Genomic DNA, 19,483 nt, shown 5'->3' with positions numbered 1-19,483 from the left:
CTTTGTCTCAGGAGCAAAACACATTCTCAATATCTGCTTCCATGTTAGGAAGAATTGGGTAATAGTTTGTGAGGTAAAAATGTATGAAAAGGACTTAAAGTAATTCCTTGTATTTATTTATTTATTATTTATTTTGTGATTTATAGCCCACCCTCCCCGACCGAAGCTGGCTCAGGGCGGGTAACATCATACAAAAGCATTAATACATCAGTAATAAAATTAACCACAAAATCTAAATTTAAAACAATGTAAGAAGCCCCGCCTGGACAGGCACTGCCCCTAGGGCTGGGGTAGCAGGTGGAGGTGAGGTCTGTGGGGGCCTCCTCGGCCTCAGACCACTCCGAGGGGGAGTCGGAACTTCCTTCCCCCTCGGAGGAAGCCATCGTCTTGGCACCAAAAGCTCAGGCAGTAAGGCCAGTGCTGACTCCTTCCTCCCTGGCCTCAGCCTCACAGCCTCTTTTATGGCTCCCTGGTCCTGGCTCCGCCCCCTCAGGTCCCACCCCCGAGCCCATATAAGGCAAGGGAGATGCTTGCGTCAGCCCTCTCCCAAACCCCGGCCATGGACGCTCCATCCTCCCCGGCCCCGCCCTGGGCGTGCTCACCTGTGTCCCAGCTGGCTGTTGGGCCTTTGATGCGGCCGCGGCAGGGCGCCACTCATCAGCCGACTTCCTCCCGGCTTCAGGGCTGCCCCTTCTTTGCGGGCTGCCAGCTGACCCGTGCTCCCCTCGTCGCTGGAGGCCCTGTGGGTGAAAGGTAGGGCGTGGGCGGCGGCTCCCGGCCATTGTCATGGGCCCTGCCTTGGGAGCTGAGGACTCGGAGTACTCTGAAGCTGAAGTGGAGGAGCAGGTTGCCTCTGGGCCTCAGTACCTCCATTGCAGCCAGTAGCACAGGAGCCTGAAACAACTCAGCAGGAACCACAGCTAGGCAGGGAGATGGAACAAGGGCAGACAGAAGCTATTCTTTCCCCAACCCCTGCAGTGGAAGCTGAGAATGGCAGCCCTCCAAGCTCACCTGAACCTGATAGGCGTATCAGGATTCGGCAGCGTGTGGTTCTGCAAGGTAGAAAGAGAAGTGCTCGCTTGGAGAGGCTAAGCAGACAGAGAACTGGTGCTGAGTCGTTTCAGGATGAAGCCTAGCCTGGAAGTGCACTGACTGATAAAGGCAGTGTAGGCGTGCTTTCGCTTTGCGGAAGCAACCGTGCAGTTTCTCTGTGTTCCAGCTACCGCTCATGATTAATCTCCGGCCGTTGACTCCTGCCTGCTTTGATGAGGCCTCTGACTTCTGACCTAGGTAGACAGCATAACCTTTGTCACCTGCTCCGAAAGGGGCTAGATACCTCCCGCACGTCTGAGGACTGTGGGCACCCCCTGGCCCTTGGCCTACGCCGGCACTGCCATCCCCGGTGGTGGCGGTGACGACGTCTCGTTCCTCCCGTTGGGTGTGCTGCGGCGGCGTGCCTGGGAGCGGGGAGGGGAATGGGTGGGGTTGACCCCTCTCCTGCCGGCTGGACCTCTTCCCCCCCCCCCCCGTTGGCGCGGGGGTTGGTCCCTGAGGCGGACGGGGATGGCCCGAGACGGCCCCCAGAGGCCCGGTCTCGGGACAAACAATAAAATCCCAATTAAAACTTAGAACTTAAAAATACAAAATTACAGATGGCGCCTAACCACTACTCGTATTGCTGGATATTTGCAGCAGGTTATCCCTCCGATGACATAAATAATATAACAGGAGTGGGGGATAATAGGGAGGCCAGCAGATGATATTTGTGGCTGTCCTCAGCCATAGGCCTTGCAGAATAGCTATGTCTTGCAGGCTCTGCAGAACTCTTTAAGGTCCCACAGGGCCCTGATGTCACCAGACAGAGCATTCCACCAGGCTGGCGCCAGGGCCAAAAAGGCCCTGGCTCTCGTCGAGGACAGCCGCACACTCTTAGGGCCAGGGACCACCAGTAAGTTGTTGTCAGATGACCGTAGAGATCTTCGGGGGGGGGGTATATCAGGAGAGGTGGTCCCGAAGATACGAAGGTCCCAGGCCATTTAAGAATTTAAAGGTCAAAACCAGCATCTTGAACCTGATCCAATACTCCAGCTGGAGCCAGTGCAGTTGGCAGAGCACTGGCTTTATATGCTCTCAGGGTGAGACCCCTGTGAGGAGTCTTGCTGCTGCATTCTGTACCAGCTGGAGTCGCTGAATCAATCTCGAGGGCAGCCCTATGTAGAGCGAGTTACAGTAGTCTAGCCTAGAGGTGATGGTCACGTGGATCACTGTGGCTTGGTCAGGGCGGGAGAGATAGGGCACCAGCTGTGGGCCAGGCGTAGATGGAGGAATGCCACCTTGACCACAGCTGCAACCTGGGCCTCCATAGACAAGGAGGCATCCAGGATCACACTCAGACTCTTGACAGTGGGTGCAGATGTCAGCTGTACACCTCCAAGAGCTGGGAGCCGGCACCCCGACCCCAAGCTGCCCTGGCCTAGCCCAGGACCTGCGTCTTCACTGGATTCAGCTTCAGCTGGCTTTTTTTCAACCAACCAGTCACAGCGTCCAAACACCCGACCAGTGTGTCTGGGGCAGAGTCCGGTTGGCTGTCCGTGAGCAGATAAAGCTGGGTGTCATCAGCATACTGATGACACCCCAGCCCGAAACTCCGAACTGGCTGGGCAAGGGGATGCATGTAGATGTTAAATAACATAGGGGGGAGGATCGCTCCTCGCGGCACCCCACACATCAAAGGGTGCCACTGTGACACCACCTCCCCCAGCACCACCCTCTGTCCCGGACCTTGGAGAAAGGAGCACAGCCTTTGATGGGCTGTACCCTGAAATTCTTGGGTTGTTGAATACCATGCTCAGTGTCCAATGCCTTCTTCTGGTAGAACCGAGGAACAGCTTGTTTCTTGTTTATGATGGCCAGGCTTCTGCATCTTACAAAACGATCCAACATAAAACTGTTACCTTTTATCAGCCCAACCTTTGCTTATCAGAGTTTGCAAGCTCTCGTGTTTCACAGAGCTCCACTATATGAAGAATGCCGAGAAGCTGGACCTTAGCTACAACAGACAGATGGCCAACATTGTTTCTCTCTAACAGAGCAGTTGGTGTTTTCCCAAACAGTTTGCTTTTTATTCCTCCATTTAGAGAAGTCTATGTCTAAATTCCACATGGGGCCCTAAGGCAACAAAGCTTTCTTAGAAATGTCCTTGGTTGACACTGCCAAAAAATTAATATATAAAAAGACTCATTTGAAATTTATATCTTGTACAAAATAAAGCATTTGGTTGAGATTAAATTGATGTGCTAGTAGTTTAATGCATTCTTTTAACAGGGATTATAGTCAGCCTTTGCCAGAGGGATAGACTCTGTGATCTGATAAGACATTATCCTTGCTTACTACTGCTTATTTTGTCTGAGGTTGCAGTGAGTCGATTGTGGAGCAGTATTGCCCTCTGTTGGTTGAAGTTGTTAGAATGGAAAAGTTGGTTCCTCTTTCAATTAAAGTTATGGTTATCTTTAATATTAGGTTATTTAAATATTGTTCCTTTGCCTCATGTCCCATGGAGCATTTCCCCTCCAGAGACCTCCAACTTCCCACTTATGCTCTTCCTGGGGCTTCCTCAGGAGCACATTTTGGGCAGTATTTTGTGCTGCCCTGGGAAGTGGGAGCAGGGGAAGTCCTGTACCTCAGACAGAAATCTCTTCTGTCCATGGAAATCTTTAGTGGATCCATTGTCTTAATGAATACTTTATTTTACCAGGTTATTGGTACAGAAAATATTTCAGACCTTTCAGTAAAAGAGAATTACAGTGCAACCTAAGTCCATTAAAATGAATGGGCTTAGACTGCAGCAACTGTCTTTAGGATTGCACTGTTATGGTTTATTAGTAATGCTGTTGGGAATTGTACCTTTATAATTTACCGTTACCGTCACTTTAAATGCATCTAGGTGACATCACTATTACCTGTGGAAATAATTCCTCCTTGTTGGGTTGTGCCCATTGCCTACCTGCTGACCATACTGTGACCCAGCAATCAGGTTAAGAACACTTAATCCTCTTTCAGGTGAAGGGTAGGTGGTATGAGCCTAATAGGAGACTACTGTGAAGCCCAAGTAAGTTGCCATGAGATTTCTAAGAAGGAAGTGTCAGGTAGAAGTACACTAAATTTATAAAATGCAGGTTAAATTCCTTAAGTCCGTTTTCAGGTCTCTTTGACACAAATGTAGCATATAGCCCCCCCCCCCAAACACACAAACATACACACACACACACACACACTTTCATCTTTGTAGAAAAGCCAGTATGAGAGAAAGAACCAAGCACATCAGATGCTTCCTAGTAGTGCAAAATATATTGAGTTGTACAAACAAAACAGCCCTGACCTGCAAAGCCCAGACTAGTCTGATCGCATCAGATCCTGGAAGCTAAGCAGGGTGACCACCGAACAAGTCCAGGGTCGCTGTGCAGAGCTAGGCAATGGCAGATCACCTCTTCCCTTGAAAACCCCATGAGGCATTGTCATAAGGAGGCTCTGATGGTACTTTACACACACAGAGGAAACAGTATTGCATGTGGATTTAGTAAAAATACCTCTCATTTTAGCATCTTAAATAACATCCCCTCTGTTTCTAGTACAGGTAGTCCTTTGATCTTCAGAGCTGCCTTTCTGGCTTGAGAGGAATATGCTGGATAAATTGATTGGTTCCTTGTTAGGTAGAAGAGTAGCTTCGTGAAACCGGAGGTTTTGTATCCTCTGACCATCCGAAGTTGGTAGAATGCTTAAGGCCAGTAGTAGGAGTCCAGGTTCCAGAACCTTCCCAGTGAGCAGTTAAACAGAGTGACAGTTGAAAAGGCGCAGGTGAGTTATGTGGGTGGTGGGGTGGGGCACAAAAGCTCTGAAGTTTGTAGACTTCCCCTATATTCCCTCTAGATGACTTGGGGGTTTGGAGCCACCACTTGGAAGAGTCCGTGTATTCATAGTCTTGCAGCAGGATGCTTTCCATCCATCTTGTTGTCATGGAGATGAATAAAGACTTAAGCCGCGCAGGCTCAGGAGTTTAAAAAGAGAGAGTGGGGTAGAACTGGTTTGGGAGAGGGTGTAATGAGGGAGGCTGATGAGACGGATCCCTGTTTGTTATGTGAGGAACAGCAGATTGGAAAGATGATATAGTACAGTTTGAGGAACACCCTAAAGCAGAGGTCAGACCTTGAAAGGCTTCTTAAAATTCTGGAGCATGTAATCTTTGGATGATTTTTGTATTTTAATCTGATTTAAATTGGAGCTGCCCTGCTTGAAGGTGTGTTTTATGCTGATCAAAACCAGGTAGCCATGTCAGTCTATTGTAACAAAATATTAGGGTCACTAATATACCATTTTTGTTAAGATGAGGTAGTGTTCACAGTGCTATATATATAGATACTTTTGAGCTACGCATTGATTGTCTTCAGGCTGGTAATTAAACACGTTTTGAAATAGAGGAGGGAGGAAGAACAGATGCTGTTGCTTCAGCTTGTGTGCCACTTCTTAGTCACAAAACAAGAAATGGTAGGAAAACCAGGCAGACTAGCAAAAAGGCCTCTTTACGCTGGTAGCCCACACAGTATGTAGGGGTTTGTGCCTGGCCCTTAGAAGTGTTTCCCGGCGAGCCTTTCTCATTAGCCTGAGCAAGCAGGAATGCTTCTACTGTTTCCAGCGGTACCTTTCTTTTCACTTTTTGCCTCTACCCGGAGAGAGATGGGATCTCTAGGCCGCTATGTAAAATTGAGAACATTCAGAATTTCTCTAATCTGAATCTTTAGCATTGTCCTGCTTGCAAAGCTGCTTCCTGTAACCCTGAAGATTGCATGCTTGTCTCATTCAATTCAATTCAGTTTGTAAGTTGAGATCCTCAGGTTTTTGATGAACGTGCTGGATTCTGTGCTGGCCGCCAGATAAAATGAATCGGGATATGATCAGGTCCTCAGAAACGGCTTGCATTACTAATTACCAGTTGTGTTACTAATGTTACAGGATCTGTCCCTTTCCGCAGCGGAAGCTCGCCGATGATGTTCCTCATAAGTGCGTGAACCGTTTTATCACGCTGCTGTCTTATGGTAGAATGGTGATCGTTGGTTGCTCTTCCCTTTCCTCACATCATATGAAGTTTAGCCGTTTCATTTTCTCCTTCCTGTCAGGAATGTGGCACGAGGGCTGGTGACATCAGCGTGTCTGATGGACCACATATCTTAGTTCTGCTGTTCACAGCTCCGCACAGGGAGTCTGTTGATCACACCAGGGCCATTATATGCCCTCAGTGTGATTTACCCTTTGCCTCAGGAATTTGCATCACACTGTTATATAGTTTGTCCCATTTCATAAGCCTTTGATGTGACACATTAATCTTCTACGTCTGCTGTTACTGAATAGATATGCAGTGATTTATTTGATTAGCTGTTTAGGTTACTATGTTAAAGACTTTCTGATGGAGTAAAAAAATTCCCCCTAATTGAATTGGGCACCATGTTTATTTTAAATCTGTTGATAGTTATTGATTAAAAAACCCTCTGCAAATGGCAAATGTGAGGGTAGAACCTAAACTGATGATTAATTCATATACACCCAGTAATTGCTCTATCTCAATTTTGCATCCAGAATTTACCATCTTGGCCCAAAGTTACTGCACTAGAGATAGAAAATCTGATCAATAAATTGAAATTAGAAAAGGCCTCTGGTCCTGATTTTTTACCTCCAGATCTTTTCCGCAATGAGATCAAATAGTGGGCCCCTATACTATTTGAGGTCTTTACAAGAATAAATGAGTCAGGCTTAATTCCTGAGAATTGGAAAACAGGCAATTATAGTTCCAGTCTACAAGATAATTCATATCTTAATCTCTGGTTTGGGTATGCAGATGCTAAGCTACAGAGGCTAGGATTGGAAAATATCCTTTTGTCAACAATGTCTTTTTCTACAACCTGCTCTCTAGTGAAAAAAAGATTGTTCCAGTGGGACCTAAACAGCACTGCTCTCCATGCCCGCTGTGTGTGCTCTCCTGCATTTTTGGGGTTTACATAGTCAAATTCTCGTCCATATATTGATTTCTTAACCATCCCAGTTTACAGAAGAGCTTTCTTTTTAGTAAGATTCAATATATAACCCACAGCCCGTTTAAGTGGGCGCTATTCTAAAAAGCCCTTCTCTGAGCATCTATGTGGATGTGGAACTGGTTCTATCGAAACCATGGAGCAGGTCTTATTTTATTGCAGAAAATATAAGCACTTAAGAACACAGCTGATCAATCCATTAATTCCTGATATAGATATGCCGGTAGCTAATAAGCTATAATTTCTGCTGGGAGGTTGTGATCCAGCTATCACAGTTCCAGTAGTGAAATTTATTTTGGGTTTATTTGAATTTAAGAGACACAAGGATAGGAGAACATATATACAATTAAATAAATTATGTAAAATAAAATAATTTTAAAAATTCTGCCCAGCAGTTCAGTATGGTTAGCTCACAGCAAATTGGCTAGGAGCTGTACCATTAAAGGAAAGGATTAATTCATGTGTAACGTGGCGCAGAGTGTTAAGCTGCAGTACTGCAGTCAAAAGCTCTGCTCACGACCTTAGTTCGATACTGACAGAAGTCGGTTTCAGGTAGTCAGCTCAAGGTTGATTCAGCCTTCCATCCTTCCAAGGTCGGTGAAATGAGTACCCAGCTTGCTGGGGGTAAAGGGAAGATGCCTGGGGAAGGCACTGGCAAACCACCCCGCAAACAAAGTCTGCCTTGGAAACATCGGGATGTGACGTCACCCCATGGGTCAGGAATGACCCGGTGCTTGCACAGGGGACCTATACCTTTACCTTTTTAAACTTGGGCAGAAGTAATAGTTTGAGACCCATAATTAGTCAGCTACAATCTCTTGAACGGACAGCATTCCTGGTTAGAATACAATATTTTGAAGCCTTAGAGAAATAGCTGGAATCTAGTTTGTTCATGCTAGCTACATTTTTTACCCCCCACCACCACAATTCTTTCCACATTTAGGGCTGCGTGCAAATAGTTTGATATTACCTGAGCTGTACATAGACAACCTTACAATTCAGCAATCACATTGGCCTGCAAATTTGAAGCATATTGCCTGGTTTCCTGAGAGTTTCTTCAGGAGACCCTGTAAATGGATACAATCACACAAAGAAGAAAATCTTCCAGCTACTATATGTGAGCTAGTCCTGAGAGTGCTGGTCATAGGACTACAATATATTAATAATATGATATCTTGAGAGAGAAATATGGATAACTGGCTTAGGCTGGGGAGTATAAGCAGATAATGCTGTCTTCAAGTAATGCTATATCCATGATGAGGCACACTATATCCATGATGAGGACATTATTCCTGTGGAGCATAGGGATATTTTTGAATGTTTACTTTGTTATCTACTCTGAATATTTACGATGACATGGCATGACAAAGCTATGCCTTTAGACCTATGTCTATAGCTCACATTCTACGATGGGACAGGATGTAACAATATCCTTAGGAGGGTAACGGCTTGAAAATCAGTAGTCCCTTTCCGTTCTTTCCAATATAGTGTTTTATTTTACTCTCAATCCAGAAACAGAAATCTTCTCTTCTGGGTTTGCCCAGCTGAGTCTGTTAGGCATTTCCAAGATTATATGTATTTGAACTAAGTGCCTAACAATATAGTATTTCACTGTTCCAGAGCCTTAAGAGTTGTACCAGTGTTCCACGTACATTAGGGATTCCCAGTTATGCCCCTTTAACAGGACTGCAACATTTAGTGGATTAATTAATTAGATAACAAGCTGTTTAATTCATTTTGATGGCAAAATTTCACATTAAAAATCACATTATTTCGGAATAGGAGTTTTGTTGTTGTTGGTTTTTTTGGCCAAGATCTAGAGACTATCGCAACAGAAATAGACCAACTGTGCCAGCTGCTCCTACCATATTTGAAGCTTAAACCTTTTGGTTTGATGGTGACTAATGGCAGTTGTTAACAGCTGACAGCTGTGGTATTGGTTATCTTTTAGGGATTCTTCTTATTATACACATAGCATTAATTTCTCCCATTTCTTCTATCAATGATTAGGTTCGTGATGCAGCAATAAATAGCCTAGTAGAAATCTACAGACATGTAGGGGAACGTGTAAGGGCTGATCTCAGCAAAAAGGGATTGCCACAGTCTCGGTGAGTGAAGATTCCTCTTTCATGTTGCGGTTTTTGGGTCCACTTCTACTGCTTCTGCTACTGAGATTAGATAGAATTGCACCCATTGCTTCTCATTTGCCAAGCATTCTTATTTATTGGATACTGAGAGGCCTGAACCTTAGTGTTCAAAAGCCCGAAGTAAATACCAACAAGCTCTGTTTTTTTAATTGGATTAATAGTGTCATTTGTACATTGTCTGTTATGACATTCTGTACAATTTGGTTGAATAAAAAAAAAATCTCAGAATTGCATTGTGTCTTTTAATTCATTAAATTTGGAAGTGTTGTCACTTTATTTTACCGTAATCCCTTTTTAATATCTCTCTTTAATGAAAACTGAGGGATGCACCAAATCTCTGTTGTGATTTAATGTAATCCACAGTTGAGCATGCAGATTTGGAATTCAGCCTACATTGCAAAGTGTGTTTTCTCTTTTCTTACTGATTAACGCCAGTATCTTCCTAGCAAAAGACCTTGAAAGGGCATCTCCCTCCCCAGTAGAATCAGTGGCAAAAGGAGAATTTGTACTTGTTTGTGTTTTCATTGAAATGTTTTGCTGGAACTGATTTTAACTTGTTGGCCTTTCTCTCTCCTTTCAAATCAGATTGAACATAATTTTCACAAAATTTGATGAGGTTCAGAAATCAGGAACCATGATCCAGGGATCAGGTGGTGAGTAGAAATGTTGGTACATTTTTGCTGTCAAAAAAGATTGACATAATTCTGTCTGAGAAAGGAAGTTTTTTGGGTGTTCTGATCCCCCTTCTTTTGTGGGTGGGAGGTTGGAGGAAGGATGTAATGGATTCTCAACTTAATACTCTACCAGTTAGTGCCCCCTCCAAACATTGTATTCTGGTTTGGTAACTGTTCTGGTTCACTTTACAAATCATGTAGAAAATTAATCTGTATTAATGTAACTAGGAGCCCTATGGCGCAGAGTGGTAAGCTGCAGTACTGCAGTCCAAGCTCTGCTCACGACCTGAGTTCGATCCCGAGGGAAGTCGGTTTCAGGTAGCCAGGTCAAGGTTGACTCACCTTCCATCCTTCCAAGGTCGGTGAAATGAGTACCCAGCTTGCTGGGGGTAAAGGGAAGATGACTGGGGAAGGCACTGGCAAACCACCCTGTAAACAAAGTCTGCCTTGGAAACGTCGGGATGTGATGTCACCCCATGGGTCAGGAATGACCCAGTGCTTGCACAGGGGACCTTTACCTTTACCTAATGTAACTGGTGATGCTCTGGTGTATTTTAAAAATGGTGAAAGTAATGTATTTTTAATGTTCAGATTATGATTATGTCATTGCTATTTGTTAAATGCTAGTATCTTGCTTTTTGAATGGTTTCCCATTCAGCTGCTTAGTTTCAGGAATTCTGTAGTGTGTCCCAGAACTTTCAAGGAGCCTGTGATTGTTATATTATAAAGGAAAACGTAATTTAAGAAGGATTGTGTGCTCTGCTTTGGTTTGTGAGTGTCCCAGTGTAAAGAGACAACAGAGTATTTTGTCAGTTTGTTTAAAATCTGAGCTTGCTATCAGTAATATCCTTTTGTTCTGGTTGAGTGATGTGGCCAAAGATCTATCTCTTGAAATATTCAGTTATGTCAGTGTTTGTTTCTTGGTGTTTTGTTGCTTATTGTTCTGGTCTACAGTCTTCAGTCCCCAGACTAGTCATTCTGGATTACTTTTTGAAGTGGACACATATGCTAAAATGTCATAGTGTGGGGATGTGGGGAGAAGTGGACAAAGATGAAATATTTCCTCCTTTTACCCCCACCCCTGTGTCCTGCTTCTGTGGAGTTGACTCAGGGAACAGCCGGTCTCTTAGCTGCTGCTCTTTTTGAACTAATTAAAAATAAATTGTGTTTGATTTAATTAGACAGTAATTGAGACTTATTTCATTGGGACAAATGCAACTGTTGGACAAAACGGTGTTTGTATTGTAGCCTCTGTGACAGGACAGAGGTTGGCATCAGAGTCTCTCTTAAAGTTGTTTTATGGTGCTTGAATAATTGTTATAGTCATTTATATAAACGTTTTAAAAGATTTTTAAATTGTTAATTTCCGGCATTGTGCAGGGGGTTGGACTAGATGACCCTGGTGGTACCTTCCAACTCCGTGATTCTATGATTCTATTATGCTGCTTTTATGCTCTTGGCCAGTTTCTAAATGCTGGGTTTTTAATTATTAATAACTTACGATTTATTTTTGTTTGTTTGTTTCACTGTGTAAGCAGACTTTGGTGGGTTCTCTGCAGAGGTAGCATAGACATTTTCAAATTCATGTACGTGAGGCCCCAAGCCACAAGAGTGCCTGCATTGTGCTGCAACAGCAGTGGTTACAGCCTGTAGAGGTCACAGGCAGTAGTGGTGGGTTGGGCCTGGATACCCCTCCTGCTTCACTTGGCATGCATGCCAGCACTACAGGTTGCTGCATCCCTGCCTCCTCTGACGTAAAGCCTAGTGGGAAGGCAACATTGGCTGCTGCTTGCCCTGGTGCCTGTTCATTCCCCTGTAGTGATGGCTGCTAGGAGCAGCAGTGGCAGCTTCCACTGTGCAAGTGGGAGGTGCACGTGTTTATAGTGGTGGGTGAACAAGAAGCAAAGGTGACTATGAACTGCAGCCACTCTTCACTTGCCTGACCTCTCTTCTTAGGACATGGGTGTGTCTGGAAAGGGGCTGCTGAACAGCCTATTGCTGAGAGCCCCTGGATCAGGCCCTGCTTAGTGAATTTGCATTTTAACGTTAACTGCTCTTAGTAAAATTAATAACACTTGCTAACCTTTGTGTTAAAGATGAATGCATCTCTTTATGCTGGAAGAGACTCCTGCAATAGCGAAGTGATTCATCCCACGTGGTGTTTCCAGCCACCCTGGGAATAGGAATATAGAAAATCTGGGAATGTGGTCAGGTACTAAACAGAAGAGGGGAGAAGCTGCTTTGCTAAGAACATATTGCTTTAACTTCAGAGGAATCTAACATTGGTTAGAAGTAATGCTATGGATATGTCTAGAGTAGATTTAATTTTAACTGATTGTGTTGCACACACCATAAATGTTCGATATAATGTACTATTGACAACATGTCAGCAGTAATCTGTCATATGATTGCTGTAGCACATCATAATGAGGTATATATTGATTGGAGCTGTTTTGGCAACTGACAGTGCATCTCTCAGCTAAACCTGCAGTTGGACAGTGACCAAAAAGGGAGAGCCTAAGCAGAGCAACTCCTAAGTGACCAAGTCAAGAAACCAAATAATTTTGTACTTATACTGTGTACCATCAGGCTCAATGTTATTTTTGTTTGGCTGCTTTGCTGGCATAATCATAACTTAGAAAATAATTGGCACCATTTGCATTGCAATATCCTGGATTTCATATATTTGTTGCTGTTTTTTTCCCTACGGTTCATGCCATGACAGTTTGCTTTGCTGTAATGTCAAGAAAAGAAGAAGCTTAGTTTAAACCTGATGTTCTAATTTCTCAATGCTGTGATTAATTTCAAATGGGGTATTTAATGAAGAAATATGTTTGCCAGTAGACCGTAGATGGCTCTTGAGAGTCAGTTGATGACTCTCAGGTATCCATGGCAAGCAAAAATCCAGTTCTAATGCTGTCTTGGCTTGATATACAAAGCCCATGCTTTGTATATCCTACAATTAGGTCCGCACAGATCCTACAATTAGGTCCTCACAGTAGGTCCTGCAATTATAGAGGTAAAATGACATGTTGTTGCCTTTGTAGTGTATCTGTCATCAGCTTCTTGCATTCTCATTAGACTATTTGACCCATCATGAAGATTATGTATCCATGTGGGCTCAGAACTCAGTAGAGAGAATTTATCTAATAATAATATTGATGGTCAGTTTGGTGAATTTGCGGCTTATTTGACAAATAAAAACTTTTCTTTTGCTATCAATTGAGAAAAATACGAGTTTTTAGTCATCTCTGAAGCAGTTCATGCCTCCATGTTGCCAGCGTCCCTCACTTTTATCTGCACACCTCTCCCTTCCAGCCTGAATATACCGCATGTGTAACACCGTGAGCAAGCCCCACAAGGCAAGCACATAACATGGGGAGCAATTGCCACAGTGGATCTTGCAGCAAACACAGCAAATACTTCCAAGGAAGCCCTTTTGGGAGAAATCAGGGAGTGCAAACAGGACAAAAGCAATTAAGCCATGCCAGGCTAGAAGACAAAGATGCCTATTCCTGTAATGTCTGTTTCATGATATGTGATCACTGACCATTATTACAATTTGGATGTTAAGTGCTCTCTCAAAGCCTGGAACCTCTGATTCAAATCTTGCCATTGTCCCGAAAGTTCTTGCTGAATATATGACTCTAGTTTCTTGTCTCTAGTTTTGTAATCCTGAATTATAGTTTAATCAAAAACTTCCCTTCCTGCTGCCTTTCCCTGGTGCCATTTAGTCAGTTTTAGAAGCTAAAATGACTGAATTGAGGTGATCATATTTTGGTCACATGAGAAGACAGGAGTCACTGGAAAAGACAGTAATGCTAGGAAAAGTTGAAGGCATCAGGAAAAGAGGAAGACTCAACATGAGATGGATTCACTCAATTGAGGATACCACAGTGGTCCTCAGTTTGCAAGACCTGAGCAAGGCTGTTGATGATAGGACTTTTGGAGGACATTAATACGGTCACCACGAGTTAGAAATGACTTGATGGCAATTAATACACACATGTAATATTCTTCTGATAAGTTGCCCCAACTCCCAAGTATTCCTTTATCCTCTGTTGTAATCTTTTGTTTTCTGAAAAGAACCCATTTTATCCTATGGGCCAAAACCAGTGTAACTAGCCTGGCTTTAGAGTGAGTAATTTCAGCCTGATCCTGGCTAAAAAATGAACTAACAGAGGCTCCCAACACACTGGATCCCTCCTATTTTCATCTGATCTCTACACATCCTAGGACAGGTATATCTCCCTTTTATTTTCTCTTTCTACACCCCTCTCCACTACACAGAGAGCTGGCATTTTGCTTCCCTCTTCTATTTATGTCTCACAGCTGGAAGACTGGACACCTCTGTTCCAATGTATTTAGTTTCTTCTCTGTCCTACTCTTCATTTTCCCAACCTTTACATCTTTAGCTGCAAACTGGAGTAGCTTTGCTGGATGGTTGGTTGTTGCTGTTATATTGTTAGTCAGGACAAGGAATGTGATATTTATCTGTACTTTGATTTGGTGTTTTCTAGTATTTGCTTAAGATAAGCCTCCCCCCCCCCGCTATTGTACCAGTTCCTCAATAAACTCCATATTCCTTTTAAAATCTTTACATCAGGTCTCAGTCATTTTCCCCCTGTTAAAACATGCTACTCACAGCCACCTCTTTAGGTAAAATATTCCTGCTTTCCACTCTTTGCATAAATGCACAAGCTAATTCCCTGTTGCAATCTAAACATATGTTCACATGCTTGTGGGGTGTGCAATGTCATCCATTGGATAACAATATGAAGTAAGTGTGGTATATATATCCATGCAGAAGACATGCGGGGTACGGGAGAGCAAGAGATAACTTGGGCAAATTATGGGAGAGCTCTTTTACATATCACATTCCTTTCTTCCTCTGCTGCAGTGCCAGTTGAATTAGATTTATGCAGGAGTATAGTCTTGAGGTAGCCCTTTCACCTTCTGCAACATTAAATAATAAAGTGTCAATATGAACAAGAAGGTTTAGATATTTGGGGCTGTTCCTGATCCACATTTGTACCAGTTATGTCCAAAGGTGAATAGCTACATACTAGCTCCCCAAATGGGACATTTTTTGGTTTCAGAAACCCAGAAACGAAGCAGCGCTTTAAAAGAAAGATGTCTTAAAAAGAGGGCATTTGATAAAATGTTACCAGTACCAGAAAGGCGAGAATTTCAGAATGGAAACCATCTTTCCAATGAATAGATTCCAATTCTTACTCCATTCTAAAATGTGCATGCTGGATTCATGTAACTCACTGTGTTGTTCAGAGGCTACACGTATAAATCCATATTGTATCTCATTCTGAGTGCGTGGAATAGATTAATCAAGGAACTAGTTATGAGGGGGTTTTTTTTAGCGCATCAGGATTTTCCTCAAATAGACTTTAAGAAATAACAGCTTTAAAATTCTTATCCATGAAGGCTTTGTTGTTTAAGCTTTTAGTAGTATTAAGGAAAAAAGAGGGGTGAATTGCAACTTGAAGTAGGGTTGACTTATATAACAGGAAGGATGATTTCATCTTGTGGATGTGCTGATGGTTGCTAGGTTACAAGGTCTTTTCAGTCCCTCACAGCTAGAAAATGGTGCTGAGCTGCATGATGGATTTCTCTCTGATAGTTAATGTTCACCCCATCCTTTACAGATAATTAATCATTGTTTGCGGAAATTGCAGGTTCTTCCCTTTTCATTTCAGGCTTTCAGAAATCTAATTATTTTTCTGTAACTGCTTTTTCTAATTCCCACTGATGTACTTATGATCAAAATATGTTTTAGCATAAAAAGTCTAAGAACTACCAAGTAGCCAGTTGCTGTGGTGATGTTCAATTGGATGTAAGATGAAGGAAACCTTGGATTATTAAACTACTTAATGGAAGTACTCTTCTTTCTTTCTTTCTTTCTTTCTTTCTTTCTTTCTTTCTTTCTTTCTTTCTTTCTTTCTTTCTTGCTTGCTTGCTTGCTTGCTTGCTTGCTTGCTTGCTTGCTTGCTTGCTTGCTTGTTTGCTTCCTTCCTTCCTTCCTTCCTTCCTTCCTTCCTTCCTTCCTTCCTTCCTTCCTTCCTTCCTTCCTTCCTTCCTTCCTTCCTTCCTTCCTTCCTTCCTTCCTTCCATATTTCTAGCCCACCTTCCCCCAACCGGGCTCAGGGCGGGTTATAATTAAAATTTCCAATATAACAATAAAACAGTAAAATATATAAAACCATAAAACAACCCAATTAATTCAAAAGATGGACACCGTATATACTTGCTTACTGGGCAGGTAATGCCAACCATAAGCATATAATTGGTTCTGCTGTCCACCCCCAAATAGATCATAAACTGGGGGTGGGGAGTAGGGAGGCCAGCACTGATCTCGTTTAATCTCACCTGCGGCCGTCCTCAACTATAGGCCCAGCGGAATAGCTCTGTCTTATAGGCCCTGTGGAACTCTTTCAAGTACTGCAGGGCCCTGATGTTATTAGGCAGAGCATTCCACCAGGCCGGGGCCAGGGCTGAAAAGGACCTGGCCCTGGTTGAGGACAGCCGCACACTCCTCGGGCCGGGGACCACCAACAGATTATTATCAGCAGAGCATAATGCTCTTCGGGGGGTATACCAGGAGAGGCTGTCCCAGACCGTGTAAGGCTTTAAAGGTTAAAACCAGCACCTTAAATCTGATCCGATACTCCAGTTGGAGCCAGTGCAGTTGTCAGAGCACTGGCTGTATATGTTCTCTGGGCGAGGCCCCAGTAAGGAGCCTCACCACCACATTCTGTACCAGCTGGAGCCTTTGGGTCAGTCTCAAGGGCAGCCCTACGTAGAGCGAGTTACAGTAATCTAGCCTAGAGGTGACCATCGCATGGATAGCCATAGCTAGATCTGGGCGGGAGAGGTAAGGCACCAGCTGCCGGGCCTGGCGGAGATGGTAAAATGCCGCCTTTACCACTGACTGCAGGAGCAGGTGTTAATTCTACACCGTCAAGAGCCGGGAGCCGGCACCCCATCCCCAAGCCGCCCCGACCGAGCATTAGAACCTCCGTCTTCGCTGGATTCAGCTTCAGGCGGCTCTTTCTCAACCATCCAGTCATGGCATCCAAGCACCTGGCTAGTGTGTCAGGAGCAGAGTCTGGATGGCCGTCCATTAGCAGATAAAGCTGGGTGTCATCAGCGTACTGATGACAACCCAGCACGAAACTCTGGGCAAGGGGGCGCATATAGATGTTAAATAACATCTGAGAGAGGATCGCGCCTTGCGGCACCCCACACACCAAAGGATGCCACTGTAAAACTCTCTCCCCAAGCGCCACCCTTTGTTCCCGATCTTGTAGGAAGGAGTGCAGCCATTGACGGGCTGTGCCCCAAATCCCCACATCGGCAAGGCGGTGGTCAAGAAGATCATGTCGACCGTGTCGAAGGCTGCTGACAAATCTAAGAGTATCAACAGCCCCGACCCACCTTGATTCAGTTGTCGATGGAGATGGTCTGTAAAGGCGACCAGAGCTGTCTCCATCCCATTACCAGGATGGAAGCCTAACTGGAATGGGTCAAGTGCCGATGTCTCATCCAGAAACTCCTGTAGCTGCTCAGCAACCGCTCTCTCAACTACCTTACCCAGGTATGAAAGAGTCGATGCCGGGCGGTAGTTGGATAGATCCCTCGGATCTAAAGTTGTTTTCTTCAAGAGCGGTGGCACCACCGCCTCTTTCAACGCCCCAGTGAAAGTCCCTGAACTCAGGGACAAGTTGATGATCTCACCCAGGGGAGCCCCTACCACCTCCCGACTAGCTTTAATCAGCCAGGAAGGGCACAGGTCCAAGAGGCAGGTGGTGGGCCTCACAGCCAACCGGAGCCTGTCAACATCAGACACCGAGAGCAGCTTGAAGTGGTCTAAACATGGTCCAGAAAACGGGCAAGGGGCCTCTAGTTCACATACTGTATCAAAGTTGGCAGGAAGGTCCTGGTGGAGCGACAAGACTTTATCTGCAAAGAAGCTCGCAAATGCCTCACAGCTATGGGCCAAATTAACTATATTTGACTGTCTGTCTAAAGACGTAAGGGACCGAATTACCCTAAACAATTGTGCCGGGTGAGAGCTAGCGGACACAATTGAGGCTGCATACAACTCCTTCTTAGCAGCCTTCAATGCCATCTCACAGGCTTTCATAAACGTCCTATAAGATGCTCTTGCAGCTTCGTTATGAGTTCGCCACCAAACTCGCTCTAGCCGTCTAAGCTCCCGCTTCATACTATGGAGCCCCTGAGAATACCAAGGGGCTCGGTTTCAGCGGGGCGAAGAGGGCGTCGGGGTGCAATTTCATCAATGGCCGTGGAGAACCGGTCATGCCAGTCCTCCACAAGCACATCAAAAGAATTGCCAGGGGGAGCAGGATCCCACAAGACACTCTGGAATCCAAGCGGATCCATGAGCCTCTGCGGGTGAGCATAAATCAGCTTGCTGCCCAAACAGGGTGGGGGCGGAAGGTCTATCCGAGCCTTAAGGACAAAGTGATCTGACCATGGAACCTCCTCACTGGGCATCAGATCCAAACCTATCCCAACCCCAAAGGTTAAATCCAGCATGTGGCCTGCTTGATGTGTAGGACCCAAAACAAATTGAGAGAACCCCAGTGCCGCCATGGATGACACCAGGTCTGGGACATGCGAAAAAGGGGCGGCATCAGCATGAACGTTGAAATCCCCCAGTACTATAAGCCTGGGGAACTCCAAGGCCCAGCCTGCCACCGCCTCTAGCAAGCCCGACAGGGTATCTGCCGGTGCATTAGGCGGCCGGTACACCAGCCAGATAGCCAAGTTTGTCCATTTCTTGTTTGTTCATTTCATTCATTTCTGTTTCTAAGGTGTTGAGTCCAAATCTTTTGGAAAAGTAAAACACATAATGCTCCTTCATTGTATCTGCTTAAAAACTTGACTTTGGAATTGATATTGTGGTATGGAAAGAAGGCGGCTGAGGTGAGACATGATAGAGGTCTATAAAATTATGCATGGTTTGGAGAGAGTGGACAGGGAGAAGTTTTTCTCCCTCTCCCATAATACTAGAACACGGGGTCATCTGCTAAAGCTGGAGATTCAAAACAGATAAAAGGAAGTATTTTTTCACACAATGCATAGTTAAATTGTGGAACTCCCTGCCCCAGGATGTGGTGATGGCTGCCAGCTTGGAGGGCTTTAGAGGGGAGTGGACATATTCATGGAGGAGAGGGGTATTCATGGATATTAGTTAGAATGGATACTAGTCATGCTGCATACCTATTCTCTCTAGTATCAGAGGAGCATGCCTATTATTTTGGGCGCGGTGGAACACAGGCAGGATGGTACTGCTGCACTCGTCTTGTTTGTGGCTTCCTGGAGGCACCTGGTTGGCCACTGTGTGAACAGACTGCTGGACTTGATGGGCCTTGGTATGATCCAGCAGGGCCTTTCTTATGTTCTTATGTTCCCAGCCTGATGTTGCTGATCCCGTAACTTTCCATTTTTGTTTGACACAAGCACTTTCCCCCAGTTATGAGTGTTTGCTGGCCTGATAGGCAGAACATCTTGTCCACCTGACTGAGGTTTGTTTGGATTCCCA

At 44.6% G+C, this 19,483-nt stretch overlaps 1 protein-coding gene across 8 annotated transcripts in view; it reads left to right on the top strand.

Moving 5' to 3' along the window:
- CLASP1 (cytoplasmic linker associated protein 1) overlaps nucleotides 1-19,483 on the top strand; it is a 266,876-nt gene that overhangs the window by 69,463 nt on the left and 177,930 nt on the right. For all 8 annotated transcript variants that reach the window (XM_056861271.1, XM_056861272.1, XM_056861270.1 and 5 more), the window contains exons 7-8: nucleotides 9,090-9,187; nucleotides 9,812-9,879. In XM_056861271.1, the coding sequence (XP_056717249.1) occupies nucleotides 9,090-9,187; nucleotides 9,812-9,879 (166 nt within the window). The remainder of the gene's footprint in view (nucleotides 1-9,089; nucleotides 9,188-9,811; nucleotides 9,880-19,483) is intronic.

This window comes from Euleptes europaea, chromosome 15 (genome assembly GCF_029931775.1).
Source record: "Euleptes europaea isolate rEulEur1 chromosome 15, rEulEur1.hap1, whole genome shotgun sequence".
NCBI classification, from domain to species: domain Eukaryota; kingdom Metazoa; phylum Chordata; class Lepidosauria; order Squamata; family Sphaerodactylidae; genus Euleptes; species Euleptes europaea.
This window is presented reverse-complemented; position numbering and strand designations above follow the sequence as displayed.